We start from the raw sequence: 19,724 nt of genomic DNA on the forward strand, positions 1-19,724 counted from the left end.
ATGCTGGTCACCTGACCTTGGTGTCTCTGGATCCACTGTCAACAAGGACTCAGGGTTGGGAAACTAACTGAGTCCTCTCTCAGGGGACCTCCTCTGGCTGAACAACTCTGGAGCCGGCCAAGTCTCTTTCCCCTCTTCTGTGTCCGAAAGACACAAGACAGCCCTGGCTGGGTGGCTCAGTTGGTTGGAGCATATCCTGTGCACCAAAAGGTTGCGGTTCAATTTCTAATTAGGGCACATGCCTAGGTTGTGTGTTCGATCCCTGGTCAGGGTGCACAGCCGAGGCAACTGATCAGTGTTTCTCTCTCACATCAATGTTTCTCTCTCTTAAAAAGAAAAAAATCAATAAAAACATATCCTCTGGTGAGGATTAACAACAACAAAACACACAAAAATAAAGGACACAGGTGACCTGGCCTGAGGCTAGAGCTCAGTGATTAGGAGGACGTTTGAGCAGAGTAGGGCCAGCTGCAGAGGTGCTGGGAGTGAGGTCACAGGCCTCCTCTGGGTGTAGCGACCCCTTGAGGCTGCTCACATCCTGCCCCGTGCTGTTGCTCACTGTGCTCTGCTCAGTGGCTGGTCCCTTTACTAAGAACAGTGCATGTGCATGTTCTGGGTGACAAGCTCCTCTGGGGGATCTGCCTCCATAGCCCTTCCCCCGCCTCCTCTCCCAGCCACCACCAATGACAAACCTTGGCTCTTTGGAAGCCGTGTAGCAACGCGGGGCTGCTGCATCGGAACAGTTCAGCTCTGGAACTGTTTGAGCTTCGATTTCCTCCATTATAAAAGTGGGAGGGGGGAGCTAGACCCCAACCTGACAACAGATAGAAAAATTAACTCAAAATGGATCAAAGACCTAATGTAAGAGCTAAAACTGCAAAAACCTTAGAAGGAAACCGCATTAGATATGACACCAAAAACACAAGCAACAAAATAAAAGATAGATACGTTGGACATCATCAACATGAAAAACTTTGTGCTTTAAAGTTTTAACACTTTCACACAACGCAAAAAGACAGTCCACAGAATGCAAGAACATTTTTTAAAAAAATATTTTTATTGATTTTTTTACAGAGAGGAAGGGAGAGGGATAGAGAGTTAGAAACATCAATGAGAGAGAAACATCGATCAGCTGCCTCCTGCACACTCCCTACTGGGGATATGCCCGCAACCAAGGTACATGCCCTTGACCGGAATCGAACCCGGGACTCCTTGAGTCCACAGACCGACGCTCTATCCACTGAGCCAAACCTGTCAGGCGCGAGAACATTTTTTGCAGATGATAGATCTGATAAGGAACTAGTATCTAGACTAGACTATGTAAAGAACTATTGCAACTCAGTAATAGAAAGACAAATAGGCCAATTAGAAAATAGGCAAAGTGTCTGAAAGGACATTTCTCCAAAGATATGTGAATGGCTAAGAAGCACAGGAAGCCATCATTAGCCATCAAAGCAAAGCAAAGCAAAACCACAGTGAGATTCCACTTCACGCCCACGAGGGTGGCTGTAATAAGAAAGGACAGATAATCACAAGTGTTGGTGAGGATGGGAGAAGCGGTAACCCTCAAACTGCTGGCAGGAATGTCGAATGGTGTAACCACTTTGGGTCTGGCAGCTCTCCAAAAGGCTAAGCACAGACCCATACCATATGACAGCAGCTACACTCCCAGGTATGCAGCCAATAGAAAGGAGAACATGCTCACGCAAAAATTGTACATGAATGTTCACAGCCGTGTTACTCATAATCTCTCCAAAGTGGAAACAACCCAAATGTCCAATGAATGACGAATGGATAGATAAAATATGATATGTCCATACAATGGGATATTATTTGACCATAAAAAGGAATAAAGCACTGATCCACGCTACAACATGCATGAACCTTGAAGACATTACGTTAAGTGAAAGAAGCCAGTCACAGAGGACCACATATTGCAGGATTCCATTGATGTGAAATGTCCAGAATACGCAAACCCATAGAGACAGAAAGGAAAGCCAGTTCCCTGGTGCCTAGGGCTGGGGGAGATGGGAGAAGTTGTGTGTGTGGAGGGGGTGCAGCTAAGGAGTGTGGGGTGTTTTTGAAGGTGATGAAAATATTCTAAAAATGATTGCGGTGATAGTCACAACTTTGTGAATGTACTAAAAGCTGCTGAATTTTATAGGCAAAGTGTCTGAAAGCACTTTTCTCCACAGATATGTGAATGGCTAAGAAGCACAGGAAGTGATGCTCACCATCATTAGCCATCAAAGCAAATCAAATCAAAACCACAGTGATTAAGTGGGCGAATTGTATAGTATGTGGTATCTCAATAAAGCCATTCTTTTATTTTTAAAATATATTTTTATTGATTTCACAGAGGGAGAGATAGAAACACCAATGATGAGAGAGAATCATTGATCGACTGCCTTCTGTACACCCCACTCTGGGGATCAAGCCTGCAACCTAGGCATGTGCCCTGACCCGGAATCGAACCGTGACTTCCTGGTTCATAGGTCAACGTTTAACCACTGAGCCACACTGACCAGGCAAAGCTATTTTAGAAACAGGGAGGAACGATATCTACCTCACAGAGGTGTGGGGAGGATTAAAAGGGATAATGTATGTAAGTCGCCCAGCATCTATGAGGGCTCCAGAATTAGTAGCTGTAGTTATTAAAAACCCCCTTTCCGGCCAACAGCAGTGGAAAAGTCAGCCTCTGGTTAGGGGCATTTTCTCCTCTTTCTTTTTATTGCTAGTGGCCATCTAGAAGCCATGAGAGCAATTTGGCAGGATTTTGTATGAAACTCAGGAGGAAATATGGAGTAATCCTGGCTACTCATTAAAGTCCCCCGGAGAGCAGTTAAAAAAATATTGATGTGGAGCCCAGAGATTCTGATTCAATTGGTCTGGGTGGGGCCGGCAGGTGGTTCTAGCCTGTAGCCATTGGTTGAAACCCCTGATATAGTATAAACTGGCCCAAGTCTTTGAAGGAATGAGGATATCTGCATTCAGGATAGAAGGCTCATTTGAGCAATGCACTTTATGGTTTGCAAACTACTTTTATAGTAATGACCTCTTTTGATCTGTTCAATAACTCTGTGGGGTAGGTGTTATTAGTTGTTAGGGAAGCAAGGCTCAGAGAGATGAAGTAAGTTGCTAGGGTCTCATTTTTAAAGCATAATTCTATCTATTTGTTTTTTCTTTTTTAAGAAAGCAAAATCCACACACATGCTCAAACCTATTAGTTATCAAACCTCACACCCTGGAGAGCACCGCCAAGGTGGCCTCTGGTGCCAGGATGATCCATTTTGCACAGGCTTCTGAACAAAGCTCTTCCTGCTACTTCCCTTTAACTGATGAGCATCCTGAGAGTGCAAGGCCAGGTGATAAAACATTATTTACATACACAGCCAAGCGCTGCTTAAGGAATGACGGGGGATACATTCTGAGAAATGTGTCGCTAGGCCATCTCGTCATTGTGCGAACATCGTAGAGTGCACTTACACAAGCCTGGATGGTACAGCCTACCACACACCTAGGGTGTGTGGGATAGCCTATTGCTTCCAGGCTACAAGCCTGTACAGCATGTTTTTGTAGAAAACAACACAAGAGTAGGTTCAACGCGAAAGAAAACGAGGCAATCAAGACACAATAAACACGTGGTGTATGAGGCTGCTGTCGGCATAACACGGCATACTCTTTTACAGCAAACTTTATAAGTAGAAACGTACACACTAAAATAATGATAAAAAGTATAGTAAATGCACACACTAGTAACATAGTCATTTATTACCATTATCAAATGTGTACTATGCATAATTGTATGTGCTATATTTTTATACAGCTGGCAGTACAATAGGTTTGTTTACACCAGCATCACCACAAACACCTGAGTAATGCTTTGTGCTACAATGTAATGACAGCTATGACATCACTAGGCAATAGGAATATTTCAACTCCCACATAATGTTATTGGGCCACCGTCATAGATGCGATTCATCAATGACCAAAACGTTATGGAACGCATGACTGTATGTGTATGTACATATATACACATAGATATATGTATACACACACACACACACACTGTTTGTAACTACTGATCTGTGTGTGCAAGGAAAACATAAGACAAATAATTTGGATTCTGAGACTGTTAGAAATCTGCAACCATCCCCCATAACCTCTGAGTTAAAGGCGTCAACCACAACTCATTGTGTTGATAAGGGACTATAAGTATATAATACAACTGTGAGCCCCTTAATAAAATACGGCCTTTATCTATTTAATATATTATGGTATCTTTTCAACAAGAGCCTTTTACTGCTGAAACCAATCTGAAATCCACGGGTTTACATCAGCACTACTCAGAGTGGGGTCCGCAGGCCAGCGGCACCAGCATCTGGGAGCGTGTCAGAGGTGCAGATTCTTGGGTCTGCAGCAGACTGTCCAGCGGGTGTGCCCAGAAACCTGTGATGTGACAAGTCCTCCAGGCGACGCTGCATTTAGATGACCTGAACGTCCCAGCTCTGACTGTGAATGATCGCCTCTGAGCATGGCTGCAAGGATCCAGCACCACATTTTCCTCCAAACCTATGATCTCAGGCTCCCCGGAGGGACCCTCACACCATCAGATATTCATTAACGTGTGTGGTACCTGGATCTTGGTCAGGCACGGTTGCTCCGAGTCAGCAAACACTGACGCATTTCCAAAGCGGTTATTTCCAGGTTAGAGATCCTCCCTGCTGCCAGCATGCACACCCTAAGGGACTTCCTAATTAATTAAGCTGCCGCGTTAATCAGTAGGCCAGCTTCTCTTTTGTTAAAGAAGGGAGAATCAGACAGACTATTCTGATGCCAAAGGAGCCCCCATTTGCTGGGAGTTCTTGGCAGCGCTGGTCTAAGAACTGGGGGACAGAGGGAGGGAGATTTCTGCTCTGTGCCTCCTCCTCCTCCCCAGCCTGCCGGGGTGCTCTGAAGCCCTTCCCCCATCTCTGAACTCTATTTGCATCCACTTCATTACATACATCATTCATGATGAAATCCTTTTTCCATCCTCCAAGCCAGGCATCCCTGGTTGTGAATCGGTCTGGTCACGTCACCTGGGTGAGATTTTTACTGGTTCGGTACCCGCAAAGTAGAGGTCACTGTTCTGTTCAGCGATTTGTCTGTTATCTGTGCCTCGTGCCTGAAAGAAGTTGGCTGAACTCCGCCTGTTAGCTGCACGGCCTGCATACAGATTAAACGGAACTGCGTTGGTGGAGAATAATTACGCCAAGGACCTTGGCTTTCACCTTCACGCTGAAAGACAAATGACTTCCCAGGCTTTAATAGGATGGTGGGACTTGAAATATTCTTCCACGTTGGCTAACTCGGGGCTTTCAGAACGTCCCTGTTCATAGGTATTCTTTGCAACAACCGCATTTTCATTGAATTATAAATGGTCGTTTTGTAGGAGCTCCTGTCTCTGTCTTTCAGGTGGTTTTATTACTGTTTTGTGTAATCAGGTGCATTACACTGCTTGTTTGTGTTATGTTAAAGACTCAGTTTCAACTGTCTTATTAACTCTTTTTGAAAAGAAAGCAGATTTTTCCCTGCAGCCAGATACAGCCTGCTTTGTACCAGGCTTTTGGAGGTGGGGAGAGCCTTGTTAGGACCACCGTTTCTCTCCTTTTCTCATCTTTGGAAGAGATTGTCAAATGGGCAAGAAAATCGGTTGATTACCTAGTGGGAAACGAAACCTCATCTAAACCATAAGTACAAAATGGGCCTGAAATAGATGTATTTCAACAAAAAAGAGCCATCGTTCTCCAAATAGCTTTTCTCCAGCAAAAGAACTTCCCAGTTAATCACAGTCCCCTTTCCTCTTCAATGTTAGCTTTTCTGCCCGCGTCAGGGTGATTTTTCCTTGTCTCCTGGCCTCTACCTCACTTTTGCAGTAACAGTGTTTGCTCTGTCCTTAACAGGACCGTCCGCCAATGGGTGTCACCCTGCCAGCGGCTTTGTGGGGCTTTGTTCCAAACACAATGCCGTCTTTTCTCAGCAGTGGAGACCAGCGAGCTGTCCTCCAGTGCTTTCTGAGAGAGTGACCTCTCCCTGTTCTGTTCCTGTAAACCAGCCCTGAACCCCAGCGGCCTATTGTCTTATGGGTTCTCTGAACCCTGGAGAAGGTTTTCACTGAGGGGAGTGGGCTGAGAAGGCCAAGGTCAATGCTGCATCCTGCTGAGATGTGAGCAGACAGAGCAGCCTTTCGGATAGGTCCCCCTGTGGCTCTGATGCCCAATGACAGCAGAGTCGGGCTTTCTGTTCATAAAGAAGGCACTTCCTGCCTCTGCAGAAAGCAGTGCGCTCTGGTTGGTACTGTCACTGCCTGGCCCAGGGACCTGGGCAGACTCACTCCCTTTCTCTGAACTCGAGTTCCCTGGGCTGCGGGTGCAGCAGGGACCTAGGATCTCTAGGTCTTCTTGGTCCCAGAACCTCAGGATAGAGCTCAGCGGACAGCCCCGCTGCTCCCCCCCAGCTCCCTGTAGATGCCAACTGCACCGTGCAGTTGCTTATCCACCTGCGCCCCCAGCCAGCGGAGCTGAGTGAATCATCTTGGAAGGTGGAGCCCTTGCCGCTGCCAGCTCTTGTGCAGAGCCTTCACCTGGTGGTTGGCTCGGCTGGTTTGAGGCTTTGAGTGAGCATGGCATCCAGTGTGTGGGTTTGTTTGTAGGTGACTGTGTTTGCTTCGAGCCTGGCACTGGGGGCGGTTGAAATGGAAAGGGCACCAGACTGGGAGGCAGGAGTCCTGGGTTCCATCCAGGTCACCAATTCTGTGGATCAGGCCTCCCTTTAGCAGAAGTTTATTGAACGTTACTGATGGCCACAAGCTTAGCAAGGTTCTGGGCACACAAAAAGTAGGAAGACACAGACTTTGCCCACATGGAACTCCCCGTTTAGTGGGGGAGGTAGGAGCTGAGTCTAGAATACAGCACAGTAGGGCTCAGTAAGCTCTAAGTTCTATGGGGGCCCGGAGCAGAGGGACACCTCCCTGGCCCTGGAGGGGATGAGCATCAAGGAGGGCTTCCTATAGGTGGTGATGCTGGAGCTGAATGTACAGGCTTAGAGTAACTCAAGCGGACAGCAGGGGCAAAGGCATGAAGCTAGGGGAGTGTAGGGCAAAAAGAGCTTAGCACTGCATGGAGTGTAGGGGAGCGATAGACAGGAGGTGAGACCATAGCAGGAGGGACAAGTCATGAGGAACCTTGTTTGACTCATTAAAGAGCTTGGGCTTGAGGATAATGACCCGCCCCCACCGTCCCACCCCCGGCCCCAAGACCAATAACTGGATCAGATTTGCATTTTAGAAATATCCCTCGGGATGCCTTTGATGGAGGATGGTCCTGCAAGGTCAGGAGGTCTCCCAGGCGGTGGGGCAGGAAAGAGAGGAGGCCTGGAAAGTAGTAATAGGGATGGAGAGTGGGGGGCAGCTCTGAGGAAGGTGTAGGATGTAGAATTGGATGGCCTGTATGGTCAGAATTGGAAATAAGGAGAAGGACAGGTGAGGAGTAGGCCCCGAGTTTCTAACTCCAGTGAATGGGTGGGCAGTGGTACCGGTGGGGTGGAGAACAGAGACAAAGTCACCAATTGAAGATACAGACTTTGAGGGGCTGAGGGACATCCAAGTTGAATGTCCAACTGCCAGTTGGATGTATGGGTCTGAAAATAAAATTAGGTTGGCATTGATGTGTAGGTGGCGATGGAAACCACATGGAAATGATGATCCATAAGTGGTGTGTGAGGGAAGCAGCAGGCCAAGGAGAAGACTCTGGAAAAGGATCCCAGGCAAGAGACAGAAAGGAGAGGTCAGAGAAGTAGAAAATTCCAGGAAGAGGGGTTGATGCACAGTCAGGTGGAGCCAGGAAGTCCAGGGGGTCGCACCAGCACTGTCCTTTGGACTTGGTCAAGAGGACTCGGATCCTGTCCTCAAGTGTGAGCCGTGAAATAATTCTCTCCCTTCCCTGGACCTCAGTCTCCTCATCTGTAAAATCTGGAGATTGGCCTGGGGGCTTGCCAGGAGCCCCTCTCTGGCTCTGAAGTGACTATTTCTGAAACCTCTTATAAGGAGGGAGGTGTTGCTAAGCCAACCCTACCTCTGAAGAGTGAATGAATGAAAACCCAGGGATGTCAGAGTTGGGGCAGAGATTTTAGTCCAGCCCACCCATTGGAAGGAAGCATGATGCAATGGAGTGGAATCCCTGTCGCTTCCCAGCTGGGTGACCTAGGGCAGACACATCACCTTGGGGATGGAGAGTAAAATGAGATCCTTATTACCCATCTTGCAAAGGTGCTTGAAGGTTAGTGAGAAGTGGAAGCTATTGTGTTTGTTACCCATGAGCCTCAGGACAGGAGAGAGGAGCTGAGTGGCCCAAGGTCATGAGGAATCGAGCACCATGGTGGCTAGAACCAGGTGTCTGATGACCAACCCCTGTGGGGTCGCTTGCCAAGGGTCATCAATTAGCAGCCTGCAGATGTGTTTTGTCTGGCTCACTCAGTGTCCTTTTCAAAATGGAATTCGTTGCCAACATTAAAAATTGGGAGTTAACTTAAAAATCCACATTTTCAGCTAGTCTTGAAACCTTGAGAGATTTGACAACACTGAGCCTGCATTGCCCTGGGGCTAGTTGAGAGGCCATGGCCCCATCTAGCCCTACTCCCTCGCTAATGGTTACTTACTTGGCCCTTGGAGGTGATTTGAGTTTGCAACTGCAGCCTTAGGCTGACCGTTTGTCTTGACTTTTCCCTTATGGCCCTGTCTTGTGTTCACAGAAACTGTCCAATATTTCACAGCTGAAGTCAAGACCTTGGCATTAGGAGCAGCAGGGCCTGGCTAGAGAAGATGGGGGAGAGAGGAGGGCAGACTCTCCAACAGCTCAGCCCCGGGGGAGATGCTGGTTGGATGGGCCTGGCCCCTGTGGGTTGCAGGGGGTCAGCAGGGGTATTGGACAAGGGCCCTGGGGTTTCCTCATTCCTCCTGCAGGGGTGGGAGGAGGCAGAGGGATTCATGGGCCCAGGCTGGCTGGCATGCCCAGTGATGTCTTGTCCCTGGCCTGCCCTACTTTTTTGTTGGGGGGCGGGGGGATGTGCAGGGAAGTGGGGAGGGACTGCCCAGAGCAGCCTGTTTATATGGGGGAATGTCTGGTATGTTTGGTATTTGGGTGTTTACTTCCCAGGATGCTCATGGGTCCCTGGTGTTGAAATCTGTCTCCTTCATGCAGGGGGAGGGACCCAGTGGGCCTGGCCAGAGCTGGATTTAGAAGCCTCAGAGCTGTTACTCCAGGTCTGCTCGACAGCCCTCATGCCCTGATGCATCTGCTTCCCCTGGCTCAGGTGTCCTTTTGTGCCAGATTCTGCCCAGGGGAGCTGGAGGCTGGGTGTACCCCAGGCAGCCCTCTCCTTGCCTCCCTGTCTCACCTGGGAAGGGAGGCAGGGAAGCTGAACCCTTCCTGTGCCCAGGCTGCAGGCCTCCTTGCAAACCTGTGCAGCAGCGCTCGGTGTCTTCCTCATGCAGGTGAGGCATGGAGGCTCAGAGAGGCTGAGAGACTTGCCCAGGAGCACACAGCCAGTCCAAAGCAGGACGGCTCGGGGATGCAGACCTAGACCCTAAAGCGCATGCTGCCAGCCCTGACGCCGTGCGTCTCAGGAGAGCCTGGCTCTGCGCATGCTCGTTTCATTCCGAGAGAAGCCTTCCAGACCTTCGCTGCCCTGGTCAGTGCTGGGGCTTTGATTGCTCTTTTCTCTACTGCTTTGTCCATATGACAGTTTCTGTAGGTTCAGTGCCTCAGGTTAAACAGTACCACTGCCTTTTCTCGTCTCATCTATTTGTGGGTCCCACAAGATACGTTTTTGGAAAGGCTTATGAAATGTCAGAATTCACAGTCACATCTGCGTAACTGGTGCCACCGTGTGACAGTCACGTGGCCTGCAGATGGGCCTGGGAAACGACGCGGTGAGAGTGAGGCAGGAGCGGAGCGGCACGGCCCCTCCTTGAAACCACTTCGCTGCAGTGCTACACATTCACTGTTAGTTGTGCAGTAAATAGTTTTTATTTGAAAAGACCCAAATAGGGAAAAACACAAAATGGTCTCGCCCTCAGATGGAGCTGAAAGGGTGCAGGGGCCTGCTACCAGGTGTGGGGGCTCACACAGACCACCTGCCCTGCGAGGAGCAGGAGGCCTCAGGCCCTGGGGCCCCGAGGCTGTCACCTTCCAGGCAGCCTTGATTTCTGTAGTTTCCTCATCTGCGAAGGTGGGGAGGAGACTGTCCTGGGTGTTTACTGAGGCCAGTTAGCCCACTGGACTCCGAACCCAGGTACTTGATTCCTACTGAGGTGCCCTCCTCTCCTGTCCAGAGGCCCTTCTGCACCCAGCTGCCGCTTTCCAGCTGTTCCAGAAGCTGGCTGCTAGGTAGCAGTGGTTCTCCCCTGGCTCACTGGGGACCGCCTCTGCTCCTCCATTTTCACCTGGCATCACGTGACTTCACCAGGGGGGCCCTGGTGTCCTGGCATCTTTCAGTGGCAAGAGGCAGGCACCTCCTCAGTCTCCCTCCAGGCAGAGGTTTTCTGGGGAGAGTCAGGGGTGTGTGTGCACCATGGACCCCACGGACAGGAAGCTCAGCCAGGCCTCTCCAGGGGTGGAATTGGAGGACCAGGAGAGGTTCTGTGTCTGTGTGTGCTTCCTGTCTGTCCACGCAGTCTGTCTGTACCACTGGCCTCCGCCTGTATCTCTGTGTGTGTCTCGGGGGCTCTGCCTCTTCGTCTTTCTCTTTGACTCTGTTTTCTGTGTTTCTTTCCTCTCTGTCTCCGTCTTCACCTTTCCCAGTCTGTAGCTTGGGTGAGGCAAGTAAGATGCCCAGGGCATGGCATTTAAGGAGGCACTCACTCTTGGCTGCTGACCCTGTCCTTGCATGGCCCCAGAGTTGAGTGCTTCCTTAAATGTGTGTCCTTGGCACCTTGCTTGCCTCGTCCTGGTCCAGATCCTGATTTCCTCTGTCACCCCTCCTTCTCTTTGCCTCTCTGACCCCCTCCTAGAGCTGAGTGCGTGTCTCTGTCATCACCTGGTCTCTAGTCTCTGCTCAGCTCCAGCATCTTGATCTTCCTGCTCCTCTGGGCACATGGCTGAGGTGGCTTGCTCCCCAGTCCAGCAGTTCAATTTTAAATTTCCTGGAGGCAAATGCAGCCCAGCTCGGGTCAGCCACCCACCCCTTGTCCAGTCAGCTGTGGCCAGGGGCTGGGGTGCCCCAGCCCTCAGCAGGGGCTTGAGAACAGGCTCCCTGAGGTGGGACAGCTCAGCAGGAGGCCCTCTTGGCATGGACCCCCAAGTCCCTCACAGCTTTGCCCCAGGTTTGCCTGGAAATTATGGAAAAACAGAGTCAGAACTAAGTTTGAGAACAGAAAAGATAGGCTCCCCTCCATCCCCTAACCCCAGTCTCTTGGTTCTTTAAATGTCTTGAATGTCAAGTTGCCTCCTCCTCAGGCAGCCTGGTTCTTCCAGCTGCATTTGCAGAAGAACCTGTCACCTCCCGTTCTGGGTTCCAGTTTTAGATGCCTGAACGGTGTGATGAGAAGAGTCTGCTGTCTCTCACCCACTCACGTTCCAAATGCTTTAATCCAGGGAGCGGCAGGAGGAGGGGCAGCAGCCTTGACTCTGGGGATGAAAGAAGGCTTGAGGAGGACTGGGGGGCGGTCTCCAAACGGTCCCATTTGGGGCGTGAAGACCACACAGGCCCAGGCAAAAGGAGCCAGAGTCAGCCCGTGGGGATGGAGAAGACTGAGGGGCACCGCCCAGTGCCATATATCTGGTGGGGCCTCAGCAGCAGTTTTCTCCAGTCCTCTGGGGGGCTCTTAAACAGCAGCAGGAGGATTTGGGGGGAGATGCAGCCGTGCCAATCGGGAAGGTGTGGTGATGGAGCCTTGGGGTCATTTCTTGCCTCATTGGGAGATGTCAGCCAAGGTGGGGCGTGGATGCAGAAAGGCCTGGGGATGACCTTGGGAGCTCGTGCCAAGTGGCTGTGGAACTGGAGGCTTTGGGCTTCGGTGCACAGCCTGGATACCTTGAGGACCTGCTCAGGCTTAGAGCATCCCTGCCGCGGCCAGCAGGGCCCTGTACCCTGAGTCTAGGCTCTGCCTTCAGCCAATGTGCTTCTGAGAAGACAGGACCCAACCCCCAGCTTTGCTGGCCACCTGCAGACAGAGAGGCTATCCCAGCAGAGAAGGCTCCTATGAACACTGGGGAAAAGGTTATGCAGATACCAAAACAGGCCATAAGTTACTTTTTATATGACAGAATCCAAGCCTGTGTCATTTTTCTCCTTTGTTCATTCATTCATTCGACTAATATTTGCTGAGCTCCTACTAAGTGCCATGCTTTGTGCCGGGTGCTGGGGATGCCGAGGCCCCCAGCAGGGAAGCCAGGTCCTACGTAAGCAGAGAATTATGGTGGGAGAGGATAGACTCCTACAGCGGGGCACTCAGGGTGCTGTTGCAGCACAGCCAGGGCCGTTAATTCTATCTGGAGTCCAAGGAGCCTTCCTAGGGGAGGTGACATTTGCTCTTGAAGGTTGAGTGAGAGTTTTCCAAATGGGAAAGGAAGGCCATCTCAGGAGGGCCTGGCTAGCTTGCAGAAAGATGAGCGGTTTGGGGCAGGGGGTGATGGCTGGAGGGGATCACTGTGGCCGGAGGAGCGGGTAGAGCAGCCCTCTGTCTGGGCATCAGCCTGGCCCAGTTGATTTCTTAAACTTGCAGCGTTTGGCCCTCGTTGAGCCTGCTGCTAGAGCGGCTTCTGTTCGCCCCCAACTTGATGTAGGATGAGGCCCTGCACTGGGGTGGGGTAGGAAGCTGGGTCCTGGAGGACAGAGGTTGTGTCTCCTAGGGAACGGCTGCTCTGCCAGAACCCAGGGTGTCCTGGGGGAGGGGGCAGGGGCCCGGAGCCCAGCAGCGCTCAGGTTGCACACATCACCTTAGCAGTTTGTGGGCAAACCCTCTTGGCCGAGGGGAAATTGCACCGCCTGCCACTTCCTCCAGTTCCTTCCCTCTGCCTGTCGTCACGGTTACCTCTGCTTTGTTGGGGGTGAGGTTGAGGTTGGGCGGAATCAATTTTGTCCAGGTTTCTATTTTCCCAGATGCGGGTCAGCCAGAGGAGCTGTCACTTCTGGTTCTGTTTCAAAGGAGGCTGAGGGGCTCAGAGGTGCGTGGGTGCGGCCGTGTTGACAAGGCACCTCTCCAGCCAGCCTCCCCGGCGGAGTGGGAGTGGGAGTGGGGCAGAGAGGAGCTCAGAGGTGGTGGAGAAAGAGAAGGGGCTGCCCTGCCAGGGGCTGTGATAATGGCCTTGGGTGCTGGTCTCCGGCCCAGGCCCTGGGTCCTGACCTCCAAGAGCATGCTGGGAGTGCATGGAGAGAAGCTGTTTATTTTCCTGGCCCAAAGCCCTTTCAGCTGAGACCTTGTTCCAGGTCTCGGGCTGCCAGAATCACCCCCACTGGCTCGAGAAGTGAGAGAGTTGGCCAGCCCGGAGCAATCCATGACCTCTCTAATGGCCTCTGACCCTAGGCTGTCCCTACCCCAGCTGGGCGTGTGTCCTCCAGATTCTCCTGCAGGTAACGGACCCTGAGAGGCATCACATCAAAGTGATCTTGATGGGCTGAGCCAGTGGGCAAGAGCAGGAAGGTTGAAGTCACAGAAATCCGAGTTGGAATGCTGACTGCGCCATTTCCTAGATCAGTGGTCGGCAAACTCATTAGTCAACAGCGCCAAATATCAACAGGACGACGATTGAAATTTCTTTTGAGAGCCAAATTTTTTAAACTTAAACTATATAGGTAGGTACATTGCTATTAACTTAATTAGGGTACTCCTAAGGCTTAGGAAGAGCCACACTCAAGGGGCCAAAGAGCCGCATGTGGCTCGCGAGCCACAGTTTGCTGACCATGGTCCTGGATGAATGGCCTTGGCTATATTGAACTGCTGAGCCTCAGTATCTCCATCTGTCCAATGGGACAGTAATAGGACCTTCATCATCAGACATTTTGAGAATTATGTGGCCTATATTTAAAGCATTTAGCAAAGTAGGCAGCAAGCAGCAGCTCTCGTTATTATTAACTAGAAGCCCAGCACACAGAATCATGCGTGACCCGCCGCCTCCGCGAGCCGCCCCCGCCCTCCAGCGCCATGCCAGCCGCTGCTCGCGGTGGTGGTGGTGGGGAGAAGGGACCGAGAGGTGCTCACTGCACCGCATGGTGACCGGTCGTTTGATCGTCCTGGTCGTCACGGACACTGGCTTTTTTATATATAGATGACACAAGAGCTGCCGCTTTGACTGAAAGCCAGTGTTGGAGGGCAGAGTTTCCTCCTTCCCGTGTCCTGGGCCCTCTTTCATGCGTGGTGCATTTCCTAACGTGTCCTGGGAGAAGTAAGTCCAGAGGCTCAGGAGGCCCTTCTGCCTGTGTCCTGTGCAGGGCACTTTAGGGAGCCTTGGGATCCTGGGATACAGGGGTGTCCTGAGGGAAAACATGCAGGTAAGAGAGTTAAAGCCAGGTGAGGCTGGGAGACTGTTTAGTTGACAAGGAGATAAACCCAAGTGTTTGGAAGGACCAAGAGGGAGGAAGAAGGTACCTCAGGGAGGGGAGGGCAGAATGCAAAAGCTGTGCCCACGCCCAAGGTGGTTTTGAAGGAAATGCCTGAGAACTGCTGGCCTGGAAAATAGTGCCCAGAGGGCTCGGGCTGGGCAGGAGAGCAGACCATCACCGTTGGGCGCTACCTCTGTGTGAGGAGACTCCCAGGTTCGGGCCTCCTGACTCTGGCAGAACCCAGGCAGCCTTGCCCGCCTGGCACCCTGACTCCCCCCAGGGGTGCCCACCTGCTCCGAGAGGGTCCTTGGGCTGGCGGGGCAGTATTTCCATGTCACCAGCTGAGAGGCCCGGGAGCTGGCAGACAGGGACGGCTCCCTCGCTGCTGAGACGTGAGTTAGGAAGCGGATTGTCCATCTGTCTGTCTGTGTGGCAGGAGGGAAGCTCTGCTCCAGCCTGTCTCAATGTCTAATCTGTGGCTCTCGGCCCTCACAGCTAGACGAGGAAGAGGAGCGGAGGAAAAGGCGCCGGGAAAAGAACAAAGTGGCGGCAGCCCGGTGCCGGAACAAGAAGAAGGAGCGGACGGAGTTTCTGCAGCGGGTGAGCAGGGCAGCTGGCCGGGCAGGGAGGGGGCTGTGTGGATCAAAAGACGACATCAAACGCTGCGGGAATCGATGAGTACCTGCTCTTCCCTGCCCCCGTCTGATGCCCCATCCTGAATCAGGACAGCCAAGGGCAGCCTGCAGCAGCTCCAGCCCAGCCCACCCAGATCCCTGGGGGGCCAGAGAAGGTGGGAGCAGCCACGCTCCCTTCACTGAGGTTAGACCCTGGTGCTGATGGACCCAGTTGGCCCAGGACTGGTACTGCCCATTTTGGTACCCTGGTGGCTACCAAAGTTGTCTAGGGTGGGTGCTGGTGAAGGTGGTGATACCACCATGCACGTTGGCCGTGGACACAGCACCTGGGAAGAGAGAAGCTCCTCCCTTAGCTGCAGGAGGCTCTTCCAGCTCCGCCCCCAGCTGGCTGGCCTCTGCTCCTGCCCCCGGGGACCAGAGTTCAGCTCTGACGCAAAGGCCAGAGGTGGGCTGCCTTTCCTCTCGGCCCTCCAAGCAGGCCCCTGCCCTTTCACCGGAACGCACCAAGCAGGCGATTGTTCTTTCCCTGCTGAGTCCCGTCAGAGAGGCCTTTCCTGGTTCTCAGAATGGCAGGTGGCAGTGAAGGAACGTGACCAGAGAGCCCAGGCCAGCGATCTCCAGCCCCCCGGCCCCGAAGCCCTTCTTCATTTCTAAATAACAAGGGTAACAACATATAATGACAACGGCATGGGCCAGGCTCTGTTCTGCAGCATGCAACAATGAACAATAGTTGCTAATTTTTGTAAAGTTGAGCACTGTGCTGACTGCTGCGTGTCTGTTATCTCATTTTATTGGCATAATAACTATGAGATACATGCCCTCATGGTTCTCTTTCTGCAGATGGGGAAACTGAGGCATGGCAAGGTTAGTGTGCCCAGGTCCCTCAGCAACTAAGTGGTAGAACTGAGATTCGAGCCCAAGGTTAACTTCAAAGTATTTCTTCTTTTTTTTTAAATTTTGTTTTATTGCTTAAAGTATTACAAAGAGTATTACATATGTCTCCTCCCCCCCCCCCCAAAGTATTTGTTCTTAACACTCTGCTGTACTGGCTCTAGTGCATTCATTCATTTGTGCATTCATTTCGTTGTTTGTTTATTCTTTTACTCATCTACTGATTTGTTGACAATTATTTTTTAAAAATATATTTTTATTGATTTCAGAGAGGAAGGGATTGGAAAAGAGAGATAGAAATATCAATGATGAGAGAATCATTGATTGGGTGCCTTCTACACACCTCCCACTGGGGATCGAGCCCACAGCCTGCAACCCTGGGCATGTGCCCTGACTGAGAATTGAACTGTGACCTCCTGGTTCATAGGTCGATGCTCAACCACTGAGCCATGCCGGCTGGACAAGTATTTTTAAGAATGTACCAGGTGCCCAGCACTGTGCTGTGTACACTGGGGGATACACATGCAGGAGCAGACATGGTCCTTTCTGTGGGAGCTGCAGAGAGAAAGCCAGGTTGGCCAACAAAATGCCACGGCATCCCTGTGATAAAGCACGTGTGAAGCAAGGCGCCACACAGCTGCTTGGTCTTTCTATGTGATGCAGGTGTTCACACAGAAGGCTGGGTTGACATACATTCATTTTAAGGAAGGTGGATCTGTGCACAGTACTGAACGCTGCATGTTGGACCCTGACCCTTACATGTCCATTTTTTAAAATTTATTTTATTTTTATTGATTTCAGAGGGGAAGGGAGAAGGAGAGATAGAAACATCAATAATGAGAGAGAATCATTGATTAGTTGCCTCCTGCACGAAACCCTACTGGGGATCAAACCTATAACCTGGGTATGTGCCCTGACAGGGAATTGAACTGTGACCTTGTTCATAGATTGACGCTCAACCGCTGAACCACACCATCTGGGTTACGTAACTTCCACTCACTGTACCTACAACCTATTCCATTCTCTGTCCTTCTCACCACTCTCCAGAACAGCCCCTCCCCCAGGCTCACAGGCAGCTCTCGTCCCTGTCTCTCCTTCTCCAAGACCTGCCAAGCTTTCCTGGAAATCCTCCTCCTCTTCCCCTTCTCTTGTTTCCTGTTCTCTTGCTCACCGCTTAAAGTAAAATTCCTTAAGCCGCCCTCACCCTTCGGTTTACAAGTTGCCTTTCCCACATGAGTCCAGGATCATCACCTTTTTTTTTTTTAATATATTTTATTGATTTTTTCACAGAGAGGAAGTGAGAGGGATAGAGAGCCAGAAACATCGATGAGAGAGGAACATCGATCACCTGCCTCCTGCACACCCCATACTGGGGATGTGCCCGCAACCTAGGTACATGCCCTTGACCAGAATCAAACCCGGGATCCTTCAGTTTGCAGGCCGACGCTCTACCCACTGAGCCAAACCGGTTAGGGCAGGATCATCACCTTTTTACCGATGAGATAACCAGGGCTCGGAGAAGTTAAGAAACTTGCTGTGGACTCTTATTTGAAATCCTAAAGCTTTTTTCAGGCTGGCTCCACGCCACCGTCCCAGCTTTCTACGTACCCCACTCCGTCCTAAAATGACCAGTGGTCATAATGGGCGACTTTATCTCCTAACCACATCGTAAGCATTTCCATGTCTGTGTCCTTGTTCACTCGGGGCTCCCTTCCCGCAATCCCTCACTCCCACCACCTTCTCTACTCAACCAGAGAGTCCACCGGTTTTCCAAACCCAGCCTCAGACCTGGCCGTTCAGTCCCCTCCGAAGGTCTCCCAGACGCAGCCTGGCTGACGGGCACATAGTGGGCTCAGCCCTACTGTGTGGATTCTTCCTCCCCTCAGAGTGGAAGCCATACGAGAGCCGTGTTGGGGGCTCACGGGCTGGGTTTCTCCAGAGCCCTCCTTGTGCACACAGGTCCTCAGCAGATGCTCATGGGCGGGTGGGGCAGAGGCTCAGAATGACCCAGACTCGGAGCCTGAGCTGGGGAGAGCCAGATGGGCAGCGGGTTTGTGAGATTCCCAAGGTCAGCAGCTCCTCAGACTCAGGGAGCCAGTGGCTAAGATGCACACCTCCCGGCCCCAGACTGACGTGTCAGGGCCTCATGGTTTCACGTGGGGTCGCTCCTGGCCCTCAGAGGTGCACTTCTCTCAGGGTTTCCGAGAACAGTGGCCCAGGCAGCCCCCCTGTGGCACCTCATCCTATTGAACTAAAAACCACCATAGCTGAGTTTTAATATTTTCCCACTGAGCAATTTTCCCCTTTCTGTGAAGCTGTTCTCCCTCAGCATCTAGTCACGAGGACCGCATGTCTCCGCAGTCCCGAGGTCCCTGGACGCTGACGCTGCCCCCTCAGAGACGAGCACAAGGCACAGCTTAGTCAGACCGGCGGGTGTGGGGAAGACAGCGCCCAGGGTGTGTGCACCCCCCTCCCCCAGGGGGAGGGCAGTCATGGGCCTGAGCCAGGGCCACACGGCCTGTTGTCACACACACAGTTGCAACCGCAGCATGTTCTCTGTCTAATACAGGTTGCTCAACCTCAGCCCTGTTGCCACTTGGGAGAAGACAGTTCTTTCTGTGGGGCCGCCCTGGGCACTGCAGGGCGGGCGTTAAGGAGCGCCCTTGGCTCTCGGCACGAGGTGCCAGGAGCAGCCCCCTCGCCAGTTGTGACAACCGAAAACATTGTCCGATGTCTCCTGGGAGGCAACATTGCTCCTGGTTGAGAACTGCTGGCCTAAAACTTTGCCGGCCAAAGTTGAATAAATTCCAGCTCCCAGACTGGTGATACGTTTTTAGACTCAGTCCAAGGAAAATCATTCAGGAGCTTTTCTGTTTTATTGTTTTGCTCCCCGAGGCTTTAATCGGTATGCCCCTCACTATCCACACGATAAACACACAAATCCCCAGATCAAACCAACATTCTTTCCTTTCCCCGGAGCCGCTCCAACTGAGCTGGAAGGTCATTGGAAATCTCTCCTGAGGTCTAGTGGAAACCTCACTTTGGGTCAAGAAGAATGACTGTTATTGCCTCTCAATGGGCAAAGCTTCTAGATAACAGGGTAGGAAAAGGCTGTTCAAACAATTATAGGCTAATAACCAGGAAGCACGTGTTGTAGAAGGAATTACACGACCATCCTTGTTCTTTCCATAGGCCGGAATTTCTGCAGCATGCATCTGTCACCCCTCAAAGCACTTGGCCATTTCCCTGCCACCCAGGGGCCACCTCCGTGGACCCTCTGTGCACCTGTTCTAGGCCCACTCGGTCTCCAGTCTTCTCCCACCTTCTGTTTCTTGTGCAAAAGCCTCGAAGCAGGAGCGTGTTGGGCATATTTGAATAACAGTAAGGAAGCCACTGTGTTTGGAGAGGACTGAGTGAGGGAAGAGAGGTGGGACATGAGCCAGGCTGGCCCAGGCATAGTCTGCCTGGGTTCATCTCCCTGGGGATGCAGGGCAGTGTCACAGCGTGACGGACACTGCTTGCAGAAAGTCACTTATCCCAGGGGCTCAGGAGCAGGTTCTGTGCTTCCTCCAGTGGGAACCTGGCGGACAGAAAGCAGGGAAATGTTGCCCTAGCTGG

The 19,724-nt window shown here is 51.6% G+C and overlaps 1 protein-coding gene across 1 annotated transcript in view; it reads left to right on the plus strand.

Annotated features, from left to right (window-relative positions):
• JDP2 (Jun dimerization protein 2) overlaps window positions 1-19,724 on the plus strand; it is a 36,825-nt gene that overhangs the window by 16,215 nt on the left and 886 nt on the right. Inside the window, exon 3 of the mRNA XM_006778798.2 lies at window positions 15,076-15,180. Coding sequence (XP_006778861.1) covers window positions 15,076-15,180 — 105 coding nt within the window. The remainder of the gene's footprint in view (window positions 1-15,075; window positions 15,181-19,724) is intronic.

The sequence above is a fragment of the Myotis davidii genome, unplaced genomic scaffold (assembly GCF_000327345.1).
Source record: "Myotis davidii unplaced genomic scaffold, ASM32734v1 scaffold309, whole genome shotgun sequence".
NCBI lineage: Eukaryota > Metazoa > Chordata > Mammalia > Chiroptera > Vespertilionidae > Myotis > Myotis davidii.